The sequence below is a fragment of the Westerdykella ornata genome (assembly GCF_010094085.1).
Source record: "Westerdykella ornata strain CBS 379.55 unplaced genomic scaffold EI97scaffold_64, whole genome shotgun sequence".
Lineage (NCBI taxonomy): Eukaryota > Fungi > Ascomycota > Dothideomycetes > Pleosporales > Sporormiaceae > Westerdykella > Westerdykella ornata.
The window spans coordinates 17,372-34,278 of record NW_022986914.1 but is presented as its reverse complement, the minus strand read 5'-3'; the positions used below and the strand labels follow the sequence as shown (position 1 = coordinate 34,278).

The 16,907-nt window shown below is 53.8% G+C and overlaps 5 protein-coding genes across 5 annotated transcripts; 2 read left to right on the top strand and 3 right to left on the bottom strand.

Moving 5' to 3' along the window:
• Positions 1 to 988: 988 nt before the first annotated feature.
• Positions 989 to 3,410, bottom strand: EI97DRAFT_505052 (uncharacterized protein; the record flags this gene model as incomplete). Its single annotated transcript, XM_033802862.1, has 2 exons — positions 989 to 3,285; positions 3,397 to 3,410. The coding sequence occupies 2 exons, from the start codon at positions 3,408 to 3,410 to the stop codon at positions 1,191 to 1,193; spliced, it is 2,109 nt and encodes a 702-aa protein (XP_033648897.1). The 3' UTR covers positions 989 to 1,190.
• Positions 3,411 to 3,672: 262 nt separating this feature from the next.
• On the top strand, positions 3,673 to 7,554 carry EI97DRAFT_446688 (uncharacterized protein; the record flags this gene model as incomplete). The annotated part of the gene is made up of 1 exon (XM_033800047.1): positions 3,673 to 7,554. The coding sequence occupies one exon, from the start codon at positions 3,673 to 3,675 to the stop codon at positions 7,552 to 7,554; it is 3,882 nt and encodes a 1,293-aa protein (XP_033648896.1).
• A 393-nt stretch (positions 7,555 to 7,947) lies between these two features.
• On the bottom strand, positions 7,948 to 10,323 carry EI97DRAFT_428429 (sodium/phosphate symporter; the record flags this gene model as incomplete). The annotated part of the gene is made up of 4 exons (XM_033797246.1): positions 7,948 to 8,641; positions 8,697 to 9,769; positions 9,828 to 10,173; positions 10,242 to 10,323. 4 exons carry the CDS (start codon positions 10,321 to 10,323, stop codon positions 8,352 to 8,354), a joined length of 1,791 nt encoding a protein of 596 aa, XP_033648895.1. The 3' UTR covers positions 7,948 to 8,351.
• Positions 10,324 to 11,671: 1,348 nt separating this feature from the next.
• Positions 11,672 to 12,648, top strand: EI97DRAFT_437943 (uncharacterized protein). Its single transcript, XM_033799445.1, has 2 exons — positions 11,672 to 12,130; positions 12,256 to 12,648. Exons 1-2 carry the CDS (start codon positions 11,780 to 11,782, stop codon positions 12,442 to 12,444), a joined length of 540 nt encoding a protein of 179 aa, XP_033648894.1. The 5' UTR covers positions 11,672 to 11,779; the 3' UTR covers positions 12,445 to 12,648.
• A 194-nt stretch (positions 12,649 to 12,842) lies between these two features.
• Positions 12,843 to 16,760, bottom strand: EI97DRAFT_462913 (uncharacterized protein; the record flags this gene model as incomplete). The annotated part of the gene is made up of 1 exon (XM_033801320.1): positions 12,843 to 16,760. The coding sequence occupies one exon, from the start codon at positions 16,758 to 16,760 to the stop codon at positions 12,843 to 12,845; it is 3,918 nt and encodes a 1,305-aa protein (XP_033648893.1).
• Between the last annotated feature and the right edge of the window lie 147 nt (positions 16,761 to 16,907).

Sequence of the window (16,907 nt, the reverse complement as noted above, 5' to 3'; positions counted from 1 at the left end):
AGTCGAAAAACTTGCAAAAGGTGCTGAGCTGATAGCGCATTCTCTGGTATTGATGACCAAGCGCAACGGTGAGCTTCAAGCTGCTAATGAAGCTGCTACATGGTGTAAATCACACAAGAGAAAACGAGTACAGCGTGAAGGGATCTTAACAGCTGGAGAGGGTCTACGGTTAGCTACCCTAAGCGAGTCTGCAGTGTGTGATGATGGAAAGAAGGTGAAGAAGAAGGTGCGTGCTGATGAAGGTAAGCCTACACAATGACATTGTACACGCTGCGGTGAGACTGGGCATAATTCACATACATGTAAGAAAGAAGTATAAATAGATTTTAAAGAGATTGGCTTACTACAACTCTTAAAAATTATTCATAATTGTTTTATACTCTCCTGAGGAGTTTACATTCTGGTGGGGTCTTGGCATAGTGACCGACTCGCCTGTGTGACCGACTCGCCCGTGAGGTACGTTAGAGTATGTGAAACATCATCTTCCGAGCCGCCGGTTCTAGTAGTAGGAGCAACACACTGCCTCGTAGTCGTCGGTTCAGATATAGATGAACTGAGTATCAATGCTTCTCGAAGGGAAAAAAGCCATCTTGATGCGATGCCTTGTGTCACTACTTGTAGTAGAAACTGCATTTTAGATTCTGCAGTGTACTCTAAGCTGTACATACTATTATTTTAGCTAGCGTAGCTTTGCGCATCGGCGACGGAGCACAGATGCCCTCTTTGGCTAGTTGTGGACCATCATCTGCCAATTCGATGGCTCGAAAAATAATTATGCCTAGTCACTTCCAAGGACTTACTTGTAAACACTTGTGCGGCTTATGGAGGTTTTGGAATGCCGCCACGTCTGGGTTGCAATCTACTACATGGTAGTCAAACAATCGCATCACCACATTAACTCCGCATTGAAGCTTAACCAAACCTGCCATTGCCGACCTCCGCCTACACACAATCCGGGCCTGCAAACTTCGCTGTCCTGACTTTGCTCGTACCATGACCAAGGAAGGAATACGACAGGAAGCACAACTTTGAAGTATAATAACGAGACTCAACATCGGGTATATATAACGACCGCGCCTAAAAATTGCGAGCGAAACCCCGATTACGCTAAATCACATGAATAACCCCCATCAACATTCATCCTGCACAAACGCCTTGGAATGCAGACTTCACAAACAGAAGAACCCATCCTACTGGTTCCAACCACCTCCATTTCCCTGCCCAAACGCCGTAAAGTCGTTGTCGAAATGTACCTGCATGCCATCATCCCCCATGCCCTCCAGGTTCATGAAGTCGTCGAGCGCGAAGCCAGGCTCCCCGCCGCTTACACCACCAGCATTTCCCATGTCCGCGTTCTGCTGCTGCTGTGGCGTCGTCTCCGAATGGGATTGTGATTCCGCGCCCACGCCAGATTGCTGCTGTTGTTGTTGTTGTTGCTGCTGCTGCTGCTGCTGCTGCTGCTGCTGCAGTCCCTGAGGCACCTCGACCCCCTCGACCAACCCCGTCCCCCCCGGCACCGCGACCCCAAACGCCGCCAACCTCTCCTCCACCCTCTCCAAAGGCCCTCTCTTCCCATCCGCATACTTGTAGCAATCGCCCCGCGCATTGAGCCAACTCCCGATCCCACCATGCTTATCCCGGACACTCTTGTGGAACTCCTCGACATAGTACAGACTCGTCTCATACCACCGGCCCTTGATGTCCGAGATGTCGATGCGGACTTGGGCGTGCGCGAGCTTCCAGTAGGCGAGCGAGCGCGTCTGCGGCACGAGGGTTTGGTTGCACCAGCGCATGTCTTCACGCATGCGGAGGGGGAGGGAGGGGTTTGCGGGAGGGGTGGGTGGGGATTGGGGGTCCGGCACGGGGAGGAGAGAGTAATCGTACAAGTCTCCTGTGACTTGCACTTGGACAGCGGGAGTAGCATTATTTTGGTTCGAATTGGATGCGTTTGCGATGCGCTCGACGATGGACGTGATGACCATGATGGTGTTTCCCGTGCCGATATGGACGCGCACGGGCTCGCCGTTCCAGATCTTTTCGGCGCCGAGGTAGATGCCGTTGTAGTGGCGTTCCTGATGGCCCGTTGCCGTGGTCGTGGTCTTGAGGCGCTCGAAAAGCGTATATGTGCTGTCCACGTACTTGGCTGCGAGGATGGAAGCGTCGACTTCGGCTATGCCCTGGCCCGACGTGTCGGACCGCATCAAGGCGTGCCAGTCGACTTGTTGGTATCGCAGGCCCGGGTTGTCTCGTAACCATGGGTATGTGCAAAGGGGTGGAGACCAGGCGAGCCATGGCTTTAGGTTGTCGATTCCCGAAACAATGGTCGTGACCTGATTCGCGCCCGGGTAGGACAGGGGCATAATCATGTATACAGCCTGGGGTGCGCCACTAGAAGACTCTTTCGAGGTCCACCGCCGTGTGACAAGTCCTAGTCCCCATGCTCCAGGATCCCTCACGTACCAGGCGAGCTCACCCACACGAAGGAGGAATTTACCATACTGCCCATCTACTTGTTGATCCAGGCACCTAGGCTGAGGTAGCTCTCCTGGAGCAGGGGCAGCAGGTGGCGCAGCGGGTTTGGGCGCAGGACTCGCAGAAGGCGCGTTTTCGCTTGGCCGTCGGGCGGGTATCTGAACTATGGGATGGCGAGCCGATTGTTGAGCAGTAGCCGTAGGCTTCTCGGGCTCCTCCAACTGCAGTGGCGAGCAGAGCTTGCATGTGCAATTCTCAGGATCGTTCGTCTCGTCCGTAGAAAGCCAAAGTAGATGGGGAAAGAACTCGACAGGGCTCCTGAACCGCTTCTTGGGCCCCTTGGGATGGCCATATAGATACGCGTCTTGCCGGTCATGTCCGCCTCCTGAATGGTTCCTGGGTTTCGTCTGCCCCTCTGCTTTTGACTTGATGTGTTCGTAGAGACAATATCCGTTCGGCAAGTCCCACAGAAGACATTGCTGCCATTTATCCTCATACTGCTTCCCCCCTATTTCTCGCAGAAGCATACCACCGAGCTTCTTCCTCCAGTCCACGTGTTTGGGCTCATCGTACTCGATTGGACGGTAATAATCGGATTGGCCCTGCGCGTTCGGCGTCTTGTCGAGTTGCTGTGCACTGGGGCGGTTCTTGATTGTGATTCCCCTCTGGTTGATCGTTTCCTTCCCGTCGGACCTGCGTGGGAATATGGGGATGAACGGTGTCGTTATCTGGGCCGCCATGGCCGCGTATGTGACAGAAGCGGTGAGGTTGAATCTCAGAAGGTTTTGGGAAGTCGTGGTTTCGGCAAGGCCGCTAAACTATTTTAGTTTGCCGCGCCATGACCAGGATCCGCGTTTCGCGTCTCAGCCCTATGGCGCCGACACTCCGAGAATGAAACCATGGACGTTCACTCAGTTCACTCACTTCACCGTCCGCATTGTTGCCTCTCCCCGTCGGGTCAGGGGGAGTTAACTCAATTCCTTTCATCCCTCATCTCCATGGATGCTCACCTCGAGCCGTGAACATATGTCGTTCACCATTCACGTTCACCCACGCGAACCCTTCCCGACTCATTCACTCATGTCGTATGCCATCGCGTCCGTCGACCTCTTAAATTCACCGCCCCCCTTACTCCCCTCCATCTCGCACACCTCCTCTTTATCCCATCTTCCGGTGCAATCGCTGCACGGAAACTTCGCCATGGAGTTCACCGGTAGCCCTTCCGCAGCGCAGGTTTCGCAGCCTGTTACACCGAAACACCGCCCGGCGACATACCGCGACTTACTGCAAAGTTTTGGAACACGCAGCTCGGCCACTTCGGTTACCAAAGCTCGGCGCATATCTGCGATTGTCTCACATGAACAAGCTTCTCCAGCTGCAGGTGGGGCTAGCAAACCGGAACTGAGCCGCTTGCGGTCTTTCACCACAGATTCTGAGCTTGAGCTCTCCGAGCCTCGTTCTACCTCCACCGCTTTCACGAGCCCCACGAAATCAGTCCCCGCCCCCATTGACGACAGTGAAGACGAGCTCCACTCATCAACGCAGGAGACCAAGAGGGCCCCTCGACGGTCTCAAACAATGCTAGGTCAAGGCGGAGAGGAACTGAAGATGGAGCCACGAAGGAACGACCGGCGTGGCGATGCACCAAGGCGGAGCGCACGCAACAGGAAGTCTAACATATTGGAATCTGACACCTTGCACGACGAGCTTGCTTTAACACCCCCGAAGATGAAGGCCCCGCCTCGTCCTAAGCTTGACACGGCACGTCAACGATTGCGCGATGATATCGCTGCTCAGACGAAGGCTAAAGCGAATAACTTCCTCGTTGCGCATAAGGACTACTTCCTGCCGCTTCTTCCTCGCAACAACTACGTTTCCAAGCTTGTGGCCAAGGGTCCAATTGTCGAGTATGAAGAGCTTAAAGAGCAGCCGAGGGGAGTGACCGCTACCATGAAGCCATACCAACTATCTGGGCTGTCGTTTCTTGTCTACCTCCACAACAATGGGTTTTCTGGCATCCTTGGAGATGAGATGGGTCTGGGAAAGACATTACAAACCCTCTCTCTCTTCCAGTATCTCGAAGAAAAAGTTCAGGAAACTGGCGTACATTCTGAGGAGCTCCGTCCATACCTCGTGGTCTGCCCGTTGAGTGTCTTGAACTCTTGGGTTGGCGAAGCGAAGAAATGGGTACCTGGTTTGAAGGTCCTCCGGTTTCATGGCACGGCCAAGGAACGGGAGCACCTCAAGAGGGTGGCTCAAGGAATGGAGGACAAGTACGGGAATGAGACACTTCAGGCAATGGACCGGAAAGCATCTCGAAAGGCTGGTCTCAGCGTGCCCAAATTGCCCACTGAGCAACAGGGAAGCCAGTCGTACAAGCTCGTCGTTACCACTTATGAGGCATTTTTGGCTGAGCAGACTTGGTTCAAGCATTCATTTGTGTGGCGCTACATTGTCCTTGATGAGGGCCACCGAATCAAGAACAACATCACCAACATATCCTCTGCGCTGAAGTCAGTGAGCGCAGAGTACCGTCTCATCTTGACAGGAACGCCGCTACAGAACAATCTTGTCGAGATGTGGGCCTTGCTTGCTTGGCTTTACCCGGATGTTTTCACAGCGAGCACTGCCGACCTTTTCAAACAATCATTCGATCTCGGCAGGGGACAGGTCAACAAGCAAACGTTGGACGACGCTCGTCGCCTTCTCGAGCTTATCATGTTGCGCCGCATGAAGGATAGTCCCGGTGTGGATCTTAATCTCCCTCCGAAGGAAGAGGTGCTGCTCTACGTTCCGCTGACACCCATGCAACGATTCTGGTACACTAGACTCCTTACGCGTGTTGATGAGGCCATCCTCGAAGATCTCTTCGCGAACGTTCAGGTCAAAGAGAAGGACGTTTTGCAGAAAGAGAAGGAAGAGGACGAGATGTGGGCGAAAGTGGAAGAGCTTGAGAGGAAACCCGAAGGCGAAAAGACAGAGGAGTGGCAGGAAACGGCCGAGATTATGAAGCAGGTCATCGAAAAGGAGAAGTCGGAGGCGGGCTCGGGCAGTCGCAACGACTGGCAGAAACTGATGAACCTCGTCATGCAACTCCGAAAGTGCTGCTCGCATCCCTACCTAATCAAGGGAGCGTGCCCAGACCCCTACTACTTGGGAGATCATGTCATCCGCGCATCTGGGAAGTTCATTCTCTTGGAGAAGCTGTTGAAGCATCAAATCTTTGAAGAAAAGAAGAAGGTCCTTATTTTCTCTGGCTTCAAGCAGACACTCGCCTGTGTGGAGGATCTCCTTGTACTCCTTGGGGACCATGGACGTGATTTCAAATACCTGCGTCTCGACGGCGACACTTCTCGAGCACGCCGCAATCTTGGTATTCGCATGTTCAATGACCCCAAGTCGGATTATAAGGTCATGCTGTTGTCTACCCGTGCCGGCGGCTTGGGAATCAACTTGACAAGTGCCGAAGACGTGATCTTCCTTGACGAAGACTGGAACCCTCAGATCACTTTGCAAGCTGAGGCGCGCGCTCACCGCATCGGTCAGACAAAGAAGGTCACCATCTATAAGCTTTGCACGCAAGGTACGGTAGAGGAGCAGATGATGGGTCGGATTCGCAAGAAGCTCTACCTTTCAGCCAAGATCACAGAGTCTATGCGCAACATACACACTGAGGGTGCAAAGGCTAAGGGCCGCCCTTCCACAACGGAGGATATGCCGCAAATGGGTACTACGCAGCTCAAGTCCTTGGTGCGTCGAGGTGCGCAGACCCTGTCTCATCCAGACATCAACGTCACGGAGATGCTTTCCTGGGATCTTGACACCATGCTCCGGAAGTGCCGTGACAAGCCCTCTGATATCGTTACCTCGGAGGCCGATGAGGAGAAGTGGTTAGCTACCATGGAGCGTGTCGAATGTGCCGTTTTCGATGGTAAACGTCATCATCGCGCACTCAATACCGACAGTCCCGCCGCCAATATTCTCCCACCCACCATTAGCCGCGAGGACCGCCGCAAGGGCAAGAACGTCACCGTCATGGTCGATGGTTTCGCGATCAGCAAAGAGTCCCTCAACTGTGCCGACTGGGAAGCCGTCCCCACCCTCGCCGGCAAGGACCCTCGTCTCGCTGAAGCCAAGCGCGAGAAACGCCGTGACATCGCTCACCAGACTCATTGTCATGCCTGCTTCGAGTACGGCGACCTGATCCAATGCAGAGGCTGCCCTCGTTCTTACCATTTCAACTGCCTGGAGCCCGATTTCCAAGTCAAGACCAAGAACTTTGGAGGCTTCGTCTGCCCACAGCACCAGTGTGTGGACTGCGGCAAGAGAACTGCTGATGCGGGTGGCTTGATTTACCGCTGCCGATGGTGCGCGAACGGGTTCTGCGAGGATTGTCTCGATTGGGATAATGCGGAGCTCATTGGTGAGAATTTGCCGGAGTTGGAGGTCCTGGGTGAGCCGCCTATGGCCGGGGCGTTCTACATCGTGTGCCCGCCGTGCAAGGAGGCCGCTGAGGAGAATGAGGAGCGGAGGGAGTGGATGCAGGGATTGGAGACGGCGTATAAGGAGCAGCATGAGCAGTGGGTCCAGGCGAGAGATCAGGAGCAGAGGGAGATTGAGGAAGAGATGGAGAGGGATGAACAAGCGCGGAAGGGGAGAAAGATGGATTTGCCGGACAGGACGGTTTACCGCAACAAGCAAGCCAGCCGACTAAATGGTCACCTTGCGCGTCTGGACAGGTACTATTCCAATGGCGATTCCGCGTCTACAGAGGAATCTGATACCGGCTCTCCCACTTCGTTGACGGATAGCAGTCTTACTACTCCGGCATTGGGAGGATCTTCCGGAAGGGGCACTCCCAATCTCATCTACGCGAATGGTAGGAACGGTAACGGGCGGAACAACAAGAGGCGTCCTATCGTCCGTGACGAAGAAGATTACGACGGAGTCCGTGAGGAAAAACGTCCCCGTCTCAATATTCGGGACTGCGACGGAGACGATGATGGACCTGTGGTACGTGGGAGGAGGAAGTCGGCATATGTGAGTCCGAGCCGGATGAACGACTCGGGACGCCGGTATTAGGAGTGCGGGCGGTTATTCAGCTCCTCTCCCTTACGGCCTCCCTCTGTACGGTCATCAGGCACCCTTAGGCCATGACTCGGCGTTATCATTGGCGGCATGGGAGTTCAATGCGAGCCCCCCAATTGCGGACTTGCGGTCACGCTTTTGCGTTGCATACTTCTCGAGGCTTTGGTGTTAGCCTCGGCCCCTGTGTCATATACCCCCAAACATGTTCTCCCGAAGACGCTTTTCCTTTTTTCCGCTCTCTGTCTTCCGGCGACGCTGTGCACAGCGCCGTTCTGGGGAATAACCCTGCATGGATAGATAGAGATGTGGGTTAGGTAGCGAAGCTTCGTGGATGAAGAAATGAGAATTAGTTATGAAATGATTGTGGTGCGTGTGTCGGTGACGTTTGTCTGTGATTGACATTGAACCATGAAGATCGCCAGCCCCCTCCGTTCTCCTCTCCATCTCACGACAGCATACAGGTCGAACGCTTGATAACTCAGACATAACGGGGCATTCCTCTCCACAACGAGTTTAGCACTCGGGCAATGTGAAAATCAAGCGAAAGATGCCAGTGTATTCCAAATTCAGATGATTTTTGCCGTTGCATGCTCGCCAATGCGGTATGTGGTATATGTACACAACTCTATAAGAAAAAAAAAGAAAAGAGGGAATCTTTCAAACGCCAGCGACCCAAACCAGACGCTGGCATGCCATAGGATGGCAACAAACGATTAGTATATCAAACTTGAAAGAAGGACGACTGCCCCCGAACGCCATTTCCCCCTCTCTCCTGACCACCGTCTCTCTATCTAACTCTTAAAGTGCGGCGCATTGAGGATCAAACCCATCAACACACCGCCGAGGGTGCCGGCGACAGGAATGGTCATGATCCAGCTGAACATCAGGAGGCCGACCCGCTGCCAGTTCACGGCGCGGTAGGTGCCGTTGCAGAGGCCGACGCCGACGGTGGCACCCGTGATGCACATGGAGGTGGAGACGGGCAGCTTGTACTGCGAGAAGACGAGGACGGTGATGGCGGCGCCCATTTCCATGGAGGATCCGCGCGAGGGCGAGTGGTAGGTGATTTTGTTGCCCATGACTATAACGAGAGAGTTAGCTGGAATCCTGCTAGAGGTATGGAAAGAGGTGCTTACCCTTCATGATGTTATATCCGTACGTGATGAGGCCCACCGAGATGGTCGCGGCGAGCACACCCAGCTGCCAAAGCGGGACGGGAGCCTTGCTGGCCGCCGCGTTGCCGGTGTGCCAGGCAGAGTAGATGACGGCCCAGGGTCCGACCGAGTTACCGATGTCGTTGGCGCCGTGCGCGAACGAGGCAGTGCAAGCGGTGATGATCTGAACGAACGAGTAGGTGTGCTCGACTTCGTTGGGGTACTTCTTAGCGGCCGCATACACACGCTCCATACGCTTGCCATCGGGCGTGCCCTCGATGCCCGTCTGAGCGGCGTGGATATCGTAGTAGAGGCCGTAGAGAAGGGCTACCACAACCATGGCGGGGATGCGCTTGGCGAGGGTCTTGATGTTGTGCAATTCGTAGATTTGGCCGGGGCCCATGGGGTTCTCGTGGAGAGTGCGCATGGCCCAGCCCATGGGACCGCGTTTCTTGCGGAGGTTTGCGTGGTGCCTGGCTTCTCCCTCGGCGATGAGTTCCTTTTGTGTCTTCTGGCGGGATTCCGCTTGAACGGCATTCTTTTCATCATTGTCGGCGGCTGGCTTGATCTCACCGTCGGTGAAGCTGCCGGAAGAGACGGACGAGGCTGAAGACTCATCTTTCTGGACAACCTCATAGTTGGGGACCTTTGCACGGTCGCCTTCTTGGACTTGGCGGGTGAACAGCGAGGGGCCGAGGAAGATGTGGTACCACTTGAGAGTTTGGTCGCGCCGGAGGACGCGGCAATAGACGTAGGGAACGAAGAAGAGGGCCGAGAGGAGGCACAAGGCGCCGCCGGTACCGACGGAGACGGCTGCGATCCACCAGCCCGGTTTCTTGTTAAGGTTCAGTTTCGGGGAGCCCTTGTACACAATGGACAGCGTGCAAATGGTGCCGGCGACGAGGAAGAAGAAGGGCGAGGTGAAGACGGCCCATCTCGCAGGTTGCTTCCGCACATGGACGATGAGCTTGATCATCATGAAGATGGTTGCGGCGAAGCCGCCAGAGATGAAGGGAGCCATGACCAAGCCGGCGAAGATGGCACCAAGTCCCTTTCTGGTCATCGAGTTAGTACAAATGTAACAGTGTGGGATCAGGAGAGAAAACGACTTACCCGCCATTCCAGCCCCACTGGACGTTTTCGGCTCCGGCAACTGCGACACCAACACCGGCAATGGCAGACACGAGGGAGTATGTCGAGGAGACGTGAGCGGAGTGACGGGTGCACCACATGACCCACGAGGAAGCAGCAGCAAGAGCGCAGGTGAAAGCAAGCATCTGGACACCAGCGTCGCCCTTGAAAACCGTCGGCGGGATGATGCCGTTCTTTATGGTCTCAGCAGTTCGCGCACCGACAGCGACGGCGCCGACCGTCTCGAATATAGCGGACAAGACCATGGCTGCCAAGTAAGAGATGGACCGTGATGAGACACTGGTAGCCCAGGCGTTGGCGACATCGTCTAGCTTCGGCGTCAGTATACTGTATCCCAGGGAAAGCAAAAGGGCAAAGGGTCTGCTAATCACATACTGGCACCGTTGTTGTATGCATCGAGCAAAGCGAAGAAGGTGCCAATGGCGAAGACGTAGTTGTATTGCGAGAGGACAGCCATTTTGGCAAAGGGTTCGTGACCGTGGCCAGAAGGCTGTTTGTGGTGAAAGGGAACGAGAAGTGGACCTAGTCCAACCAGTCGAGAGTGGTTGGATACAACACCGGGTGCTGAGGTGTTGGAGGGTGAAGGTCGTGGACGGGCAGGGAAGAGGTTCAGAGGGCGATATTAAATACGTGCCGTTCGAAGCAGAGGATCTATCGGACATTGCCCGTATGTTGGCTCACGGTCCGCGTCCTAGGCATGGCCACCCACGACGGATAGCACGTTGCGAAACGCTGAGCTGCCATTCGCTGGAATACGGAGAGTCGCAGGCGTTCGGTGGTGAATACATGACCATCAGCCACGGGCTCGACACGGGCCCGTCGAGGCACTGCAACCACTGAACTCGAAGCTGCCAATTTTCTCTTCTCGGAAAGAAGGGGAACACCCTCATTTTCTCAGGAGCGAAACAAGAGGTGCCGGTGACGCCGAGTGCTGAGCTTGAGGTCGTTGGGGATGTCTTGGGTGCAGGACCATCTCTGCGTATAAGGTGTGGAGAAGAGCCCACGTGGGGCAGGGGTGCGGTTCAACACCATGCACCAACCCCTTCCCACACACCTTATAGGGCGACGTCCTACACTCGCTCCGATAAGCTTCCATTGCCAGGGCCGGCCTAGCAGTCTTGGGCCAAATGCCAATAATAAAATACTGTGCTGGTGCTCGCTTTCCATAACCTCGTCCACAGAAGCATGTCGCCCGACACGTGCATAACTGCTGAAGAAAACGCCTAGGGACAACGTCTTAGGCGCGAATTACGAGGGAATAGGCCAGCCCAGCCCTGGGGGTTATCTCCAACTGACGAGAACTCGGGAGACCTAGTAGAGCCGGCACCCAGGGAGGCGGATTTGCAGTGACATCGTCCGTGGCGACACTCTCACTTCCCCTTCTGTCTCTCAGGTGCATGCCCCCCAGGCCGTTCATCAAAAACGATCCTTCTCTTTCGCCGCCGTTATGACGTTCTCTTCGCCATAGTACCTGAGATGACTCTCTTTGTATCCAGTCTTTTCAGCTGTGCTGCTTCCTGAGTTCCCTTCTCTTCAATCATCGTGGACATGGGAAACGAGCTGCAAACTCTGCAAGCTCTGCAAGTGCAGCCGCTCGTACAAAATCCGCGTAGACGGATCCATTTATGCGTCCTTCTCTTTCAACATCGGTTTTCGAAAGTCGAGATTTCCTCAATTGCTTTCGCTGACGTCCGAGTAAGCTGTCAGCCAAGCGCTCAGGAACCAGCAAAGGAAACCGAAGATCTTCGCGGATGCTTATTAAGCGTTGGCATCTTTGGCACCTTGGCACAACATGACGTCGAGCATATGCATCGTGACTTCCCTTTCACGTACATCGAATGAATAACACGTGCCGTCAATGATATTATCCAACCTTGAAATATCCATCTTTGATATTCCGTTAAAAAAAAATCATGATACTACGGCACCCATCACTACTCCCCCGCACCCTCCGTCTTCCCCTGCATTTCCCTCGAGCCTACAGACCATTCACCTCGTCTTCAACCCAGTCCGCCCAGAACCGCATCTTCTCCAACGTGCGCACCCCAGATGAATTGCACACCCTAACCTTTCTCAGCGCCACCGACAATCGCCCCTTGATCACCTTGTGGACTGCGTCATGGTGCTCCACGTGTCGGGCTGTGAAACCCCTCGTTCGGAGTTTGATTGAGGAGGAGAGGGTGGGCGAGAAGGAGGGGGGATTGGGGTACGCGGAAGTGGAGATGGATTCGGTGTTGATTGGGGATTTGGGGGTTAAGTTCATGGTATGTGAGATTTTTCTTGAATTGGATTCTTTGGTGTCTTAGAAGATGGTGGGATGCTGGGAAGGGGTATTGCGGTGTGAAAATGGAGGGTTGACGCGCAGCGTTGATGCTGACCTTTGGTATAGATTACCTCTCTGCCAACGCTACTAGCGTTTAGTCGGCAAGAGCCCCAGATGGAGACCAAGCTCGTAAGACCAGAGCAGATGAAGAATAAAGAGTTCCTTAGAGAGTGGTTATTGAACGAGGCGAGGAGAGGAGGCCGTGCGGGAGGGTCTGGAGGGAGCCCGTTTGGAGGGCTGTTTGGTGGTCGGTAGCATGTGTCATTCTGTTGTTCCTCATTTGTGCTGGTAAGTGTCATGTAATCCATGCGGAGCTGGACTTGCGAGACTTACCCGGCCGAGAATTGCCGGCTCCGCTTGATAGAGAGATATTGGGCTAGGTTCCCAATCAGATCACGGAAACTGTCGCTCTAACCTGCAACCATCTTAAGTCTAATTGACTTGTTTAGTATAAAGGGATGTAACCAAGATATTGAAGAGATTGGACTAATATAACTCTGTGCAGTACAGCATCCTTAGACAAAACAGAAGGAATGCAAATTCTATAAAAGGGTATCACAAATTACTAAAGGAGAGCTCCATCTATCATAAAAAGACTAACAAACACTTACAGAATATCTTACAGTCTATAGAAACAACAGCACCCACCCCAATCAATACTCATCAAGCCAGTCCAGCTGGTCTTCCGCTCCTCCCAAATAACTCTCGCTATCCAACCAGTCCATCGCATCTCCTTGCTTTCCTCTCCAATCCGTTCGGCTGCCAGATCGGTCCTCGTCCGAATCGGTGTACTCTTCAAAATCGTCGTAACCTCGCTGCAGACCGCCCGAACCTGGGAAATTGACGTTACAACTGTAATCGTACGGCACGTCCTCAAAGCTCTCAAGCTGCAAAAACGCATCATCTTGCTCGAATACATCGCTATAATAACTGCTCAGCTCGGCCTGTCCCTCCTGAGCCATTGTTGCTCCAAATCTCCGATCAAGGGGCACCTGGCTCATCGACGTCTGCGTCACGAGGCCGTGGCAAAGCAGGAAGGCGACGAGCGTCTTCCAATCCAGAGCGCCCCGCCAAGCCAAAAGGACGAGGAGTTGCATTTTCGAGGCGACCCGCCTGGCATCGGCCTTTGGTTTTGCATTAGGCGTCAGTCCCAAGGCGAGAATCCAGGCGTTGAGGACGGTGAAGAGACCGCAGGATGTGCCATCAGCTTGCCGAAGAACGGGGACATCGGTGTAGTCCTTCAGGAATTGTGTGTCCTCTTTAGCATGCGAGTTTCGCCTCGTCCAGGACAGATTCCGAGCAGCTTTCTGTATGAGGCCGTAGAGTAACGCTGCCTGTGACTTTGGCTGCCCACTCCACTTTGCTCTGGAGATAAACGCTCCACTGTCGAGACAGTACACACAGAAGAACCTGCCACTCTCCCCATTTACTTCGCGCGTCTCTTCTTGAAGGACAAACAGACAGATATGACCCGCATTCTTAGGAGGCAACTTGACGGTTTCGGCAAGATGCTTGTCAAGGATAACGGGCATCAAGAAGCATCGCCTTGGGTGTGCAGCCCTACCGAAGGTGCCTACCCCACCCAGCCCGTTCCATTCCTTTTCGGATTTGAGGAGAGCTTCACTGAGTGGAGCACTCGTCACCATCCCTAAGCCGCCGGTGAACCTAGTCTCGCCTGCAGCAAGCATATGTTGGTGTTGGAAAACGTTGATGGCCCCAATAACAGATCCAATCGCCATATCAATCTGCGCGTCGTTCAAAAACCTGTCGCGTTCCAGCTTATGATTCTTGGAGAATTTAGGATTTGCCGAGGGATATTCGGCGCATATCGCTTGGAGGAACTCGAAGCGCCTTCGGAATTTCAGACACCAGTCATCGTCATCCTCATTGATGCCAAATTGCTCTCCTGAGTTATCCAAGAAGTTCCAAACATGATTAATGACAGACTCGAGATTGTCATAGGTTCCGCCTGAAGGAAGCGTTGCTTGAAACTGTTTTAGTAATTGGTGTGTTTGGTCGTTCAAGCTTGGGAATTGGACGAGTTCTCCTGGGTCTTCACTGTCACTGTAATGATCCTCGCCCAGTGCTGCTTCGACCGGCTTTTCCTGCCCTTCGTCGATTTCGCCTTCATCGTTGTCTTCGTCGTGATCTCCTTGCTCGTCTTTCTCTCCTTTAACAATCTCTTCCTCTTCGTCATAGTCAAAGAGGCTATCTTTGTCTTCAACAACTTCTCCATCCTTGTCTGATTCAAAGAGGGCATTTACGTCTTCATCAATCCCCCCATACTCGACTTGTTCGGAGGCGTCATCTGCCTCCTCAACAGCTTCTTCATCCTCGATTGATGGAAGCACGTCATCCTCTGACCCGCCTGGAGAACTTCCCGATCCCGATGGATCGCTGTTTGCCCAATTTGGTGCAGGATATGGTTTCTTTTTTGGATATTTCAAGCCATGAGAAGCATTCTTCAAGCTAGAAGAAGTTTTCGACACTGGTTCAGAAACGTCGGACGGCGAAGTGGAATCTCTTGACACAGTGGTGTCTCCATCAACGTCAGCGGTCTCAGTAGACTTTACTTGTGGCGCAGCAGCAGGCTTCTTTCGAGGAACTTTGCGAGGAACTTTTCCAGCGGTAGTTGGCCTAGGCGGCTGAGCTTCCTCCTCTTCTTCCTCGGAGGGTGATTCAGTCCTTTGACCGTCATCGCCACTACTGTCATCATCGACACTATCATCGTCAAAGTCCCCGCTTTCAGTTCCGTCCTCATCTTCACTTTCCTCATCCTCCCTTTCCTCCATCTTTTTTCTTTCCTTCTCCCTTTCCTCCCTCCTTTTTTGCTTTGCCTTGAACTTCCTATATGCGGCGTACATTTCCATATCGTCGTATAGCGTGTTAAAGACCCCTGCGTTAAAGAGATTCTCCAGCCGTGCGGTCTCCCGGGTAGGCCCAACCCAGCTGTCGCAAATCCAGGAAGTATTATGAGGCCAATTCCTATCTATCCTGACCCTGGGCAACAGTCCCACCTCAAAGTGGATCTGCCTGTCGGTATCACTGAGACCGTTCCAGTACGCCTGGTCATCTGCCTCCAACTCCTTCAGGAAAGCTTCAAGATCCTTATCAGTGCGCATCGGCTCGGTATGGGAAAATCGTCGCATGAGAGGCACTTCACTGTGCGGCTCCACGAAACGACGACAGACGAGGAAGGCGTAGATGAGACGCCAGTCCGCACGCCCAGCACGAGCAAGCTCAATGACTCGAATGAGGTCGTCGTACTCCTCCTGGCTGAACGGGTCTGTCCTGCGGGTTTGTTCCAGTCCCAGAGCCATCGCCCAGGCACTGATGATGGTGCAGTAACTGGTGAGTGCAGGGTCAATCTGATCGATGAAGATGGCCCAATTGGCATAAGAGGAGAATGACACCTTGTTATCATGCAGATGTGCCCGTCGCCATCCTACACGGTCGATGAACTCTCGTAACACTGCGTATATCTCCTCTCGTCTAGCTGGAGTCCAATCCCACGCCATTGGATCATTGACGTTGATTGTGATGACGCTCTCATCGTACTGGGTTGTCACAAGCATAACGTGGCCGTTGTTGTCCATATCAAAAGGCAAAAGGAGAGGGCGATCCGGCAGGACAACTGCGCCTGGCGGGTTCTGCGGATCGGTAGGGGCAGCGAGGTCGCCTCTGAAGAAACTGAAACCCTGACGCCGCGACAGGATGCGGGTTATGGCGGCCGTCACTGATGAAATAGCCAGATAGACGTCGTCTAGACTGAGTGGTTCCAGACGTCGAGGGCCAACCGGCGGGTTTTCCCCGTCACTGGCATCCTTCATGTTGGAATCCGGGCCACTGACGGCCTTCTTGCTCGCATCGAGCTCCTGTCGCAGGTACTGGCAAGCATTGAAGTCGTCTGGGAGCGAATCTGTGCTCGGCTCCGTTCTGGCAAATGTTGGCTCCGGAGGCTGCTTCTTCTTAATCGCACGCTTTCTCTTAGGTGCCGGTGGAAGAGCCCCAGTACCAGATTGGCTCTCTTCAGCATTCGCAACCACTGGCACCGGCGCGTCCTGACTGACTGGGAAGGTAGGCACCTGTTGACTGGATGGCACTTCAGGCGCCTGTTGATCGTTCGTTGCGGTAATCGGTTGCTGATTATCTGTTACAGGAGCTGGCTGTTGTGTTTGCATCTCATCAGGACGTTGCTGATCTTGGGCTACGTTAGCCGTCTCAGTCTGCTGAGGTTGCGGAGCATCCTGAGGCTGCTGATTTCCTTCATCATTAGACGTCTTGGGTCTATGGTGGCGGCAGAGGAATATTTCCGGACGATCACCCTTGACGGTGGCAGACTCCTTCAACCGGCATTGCTCTCCGTTTGGCTTGATAGTGGCACATTGACGGCCTTTGAATTCTCTCGGTTTCGCAGCCTTTTTCGGGCGCTTAGCGGCAGGTTCCTGAGTCGGAGATGCTGGTCGCTTCCTGCCTTGAGCACCTGGGTTTGCCGGTGATGCTGGCGGACTGCGCGAGGATTGCCCCTTGGACGGCCCTTCGTCTTGTGTGTTTTTTCGTTTGGGTGCCATACTGCACTAACGGCAACTCTGTTCGTGAGAAGAGGGAGATGTTGTGTTGAATTGCAAAGTTGTACAGAGCATCCGCTGAATTGTTTGGTCGTTCGAGAAGATGAGGAATCTTTGAGAAGGAGCGGGATGCGAAGTTTAAGAAAAGAC